The 3,100-nt window shown below is 39.5% G+C and overlaps 1 protein-coding gene across 1 annotated transcript in view; it reads right to left on the minus strand.

Moving 5' to 3' along the window:
- Positions 1 to 3,100, minus strand: part of gabbr2 (gamma-aminobutyric acid (GABA) B receptor, 2) — a 208,860-nt gene that overhangs the window by 12,868 nt on the left and 192,892 nt on the right. The window contains exon 14 of the mRNA XM_014005665.1: positions 451 to 561. Coding sequence (XP_013861119.1) covers positions 451 to 561 — 111 coding nt within the window. The remainder of the gene's footprint in view (positions 1 to 450; positions 562 to 3,100) is intronic.

Here is a 3,100-nt window from a genome sequence, read left to right on the forward strand (position 1 = left end):
GGAGTAAATCAGTCTGACTGATAATTATGGTGAAATAAATTAATCAGAGTTAATTAACATTATTAAAAGTATTATTCATTATAGTAATTTAAATGGCAACAATCTGGTTTATTTTATTTTAATTTTCCAAAGCCTATTTTCTTTGCTAGAGCAGCTTATTAAATTGTATTTTTTTTGTTTATGATTTGAACAATTGGATAGGATGGCACAAAAAAGTTTTTTTACACTGATTTTAAGGCTGAATTGAGTCTGCAGAGAGTCATGTATGTAACAATTCTAGAATATATACTTAATTTAAAAAAGAAGGTACTGAGCTTTATGAATCAATGTTTATAAAGAGTCACAGCAGCAGATACGTTCCAACAGCATATCAGTTTGGTACAGAGTGTAAGTGGGTACTAATGCATGTGTCCAGACGGGGATTTTGTGTCAGACTATGTGTTCTCTCACCATTAGCAGTCCCTTGTAGGCATAGACGATGCCAAGCCAAATGGTCATGTGGGTGTTCTCACAGTGCTCCAAGAAGGGACGGATGGCGATGTCCCGGCCTTGTGGGTCTGGCTGTTGGCAACACAAGAGGAAAGGAAGAGAACTGATTGAGAACAAATGCACTTTATTTCAGTTAAAAAAATGCAAAAATAAAATGTAAAAAATAAGGTTTGACAAATGAATGTGTGAGATCTGAAAAAAGGACAGTTGCAGTAACAGTTCTGTATAAGTTCACTTTGCAGATGCTTCATAGGCAGCAACACAAACCCACATGGATAGTAGGTTATACCAATCTGGCAACCAAATTGTTTCCTACCATCACCCTCTCCAAAGCCAACACTCTGCTTGGAATTTTAATTAATTCTGATGCTTTATTAATGCACCCTTTTCTCTATATATCCCATCAGTCAGCCTCCATTACGCGACATCCTCTCTTTTTTAAAATTTTTCTTTTCTTCACCACAGCTCATGACACAGGTGACTTGCAAGGGAGAAGTGAAGAAAAACAACAAGAAGAGGAAGAAAAAGGTACATGCGGTGGGTGTTAATGCAATAAAACCTCTCTTCTCTTCTTCACACTTTGGCCTACATGGAGTCATCTGAAGCTACACCAATGGGAGACACCTGGGGCGAGACTATGCATAATGCTGCTCCTCTTAAAGTGTTCCTGTTCAGGCTTATTTACAGTAGGATATATTTCATGTCTCTGCAGCTGGTGCCTGAGTGTAAGTGTGTGCACGGCCTTTTATAGTACAATGGCGTATGAGATAAAAGTAGAAATTTTCAGACAGGAAATAAAGCTAAACAGCAAATATTGCTACTTTTTGCTCTGAAACTCCGTTATCAGTATTCTACGAAAACTCTCCACCACACACACAAACACACACACACCTCGAGGCGCTCCTGCACTTGTCATTCTGGCCTGCGTATTCTCCATTCATTTCACATTAATGAAGATTACAGCTATTCAGGTTTTCCTCTATGACCTTGATGGATTTACATTAGCAGTTCTCTATAAGATGATCACTTAAAAAAAAAAGAAAATTAGGCCCTAAAGAGCTGCACTGATTCACCTAAAAGAGATTTTTTTTAAAACGAGCCCATACCATAAAATTTCTATCACCGTTATTTGATATTTCATGTGTTCTGTCACAGTTTTCTGGCTTTATTATCACCTGCAGCTGGAAAACCAAATGTAGAAGATGTTATTGCTTACACGTTTGAGTGTCTGTTAGCAAAATATTTCATGGATCACTGGATGAAGCTTGCTGTAAAAGTTCATTGGGTGTAAATCTAACATTAATTGCCTTTTAGAGTCAAGGATTTAAGATAGCTGCACATCCAACTGACCTTAAAACTCAAATTAATATAATTCAGTCAATTTTGTGGATATTGAGACGTTGTAGAAGCAGAGTCATTCAACTGAATATGGCACACGGGTTTGGCAAATCAACTTAAAATGATCCACAGAGGATCAAAACAACTTGGGTTTTCTAAAACTATGGAAGGCGGCAGGCAATGTGCATTTCTTCAAGAAATGCTGGGCCTTTAATTTGCCTTGGGAGACAAAAAAAAGCCTTCATTTTCCATCTTTGGCTTTCAGTGTGCATTTCTAAATAAAAATCAAAACAGGTGATTGTCCCAACCTGCAAACAGTTCTAATATGAAGTCAACTTTTTTTTCCATCCACCACCTTCAGAAACTGCGACATCTCGAAACAGAAACACATTAAAGACTGAGGGACTGCTTCTGTGGCTTTGAGCTCACACACTTTGTCAAAGTCCTCTCTTACCCCCACCCCCCCAACCCACCCACCCAAGAGTTCCCCAGCGAGCCGTGTGCTTTGTGTCACCCACGTCTGTGCGTTTTGCCGGGACTGGGACTGGGAGAGGTTCGGGTTCTTGTTAGCTTTAGGTGAGGCTTTGATAAAAATGGGTTGCTGCTTTAAAAGCCACCACGAAAGGAGACGACAATGGAAAGTGGGGCAGAAGATGACGCACAGCCACAATTTCTTCTTCTTCTCCTTCCTCTCACCAGACGCCTCAATTACTTGGCAGAGTGCAGAAAAAGATCAACTTAAATATGACAGTTTCTTTGTGCTAGAAGTAACTTCTTCATTACACAAATTCTACAATTTAATTTGTATGCTTGGACTGAACATGATGAAAAATATGATGAAAACGACCTGCCTGTTTTGCCCGTGTGAATGTGTGTACATGTTTTTGTTATCTGGTGGGAACCATTTTTGATCATTTTCCTGGTACACACCTGGTGAGAGGACCCACTGTCTTTTATGGGGACAAAAGTCCTGTCCCCGTCGGGGGGATTATTATTGGTGGGTCAGGGTTAGGCTGTAAAAATGACCGGTAAATGAATGGAAACTAACGCAAAGTCTTCATGAGAATAGAAGAACAAACGTGCGTGTGTGTGTGTGTTTGTATATTTGTCTGTTCTCACAATATCTAATGAATCACTTTATGAAACGTGCAACAACAAAAAAATCTTTGAATGCTTCTCTTAACACAGGGGTGGGCAATCCTGGTCCTCGAGGGCCGCAGCCCTACATGTTTTACGTTTTTCCTGGCTCCAACACACCTGATTCAGTCACTGA

The sequence above is a fragment of the Austrofundulus limnaeus genome, unplaced genomic scaffold (assembly GCF_001266775.1).
Source record: "Austrofundulus limnaeus strain Quisiro unplaced genomic scaffold, Austrofundulus_limnaeus-1.0 Scaffold32, whole genome shotgun sequence".
Lineage (NCBI taxonomy): Eukaryota > Metazoa > Chordata > Actinopteri > Cyprinodontiformes > Rivulidae > Austrofundulus > Austrofundulus limnaeus.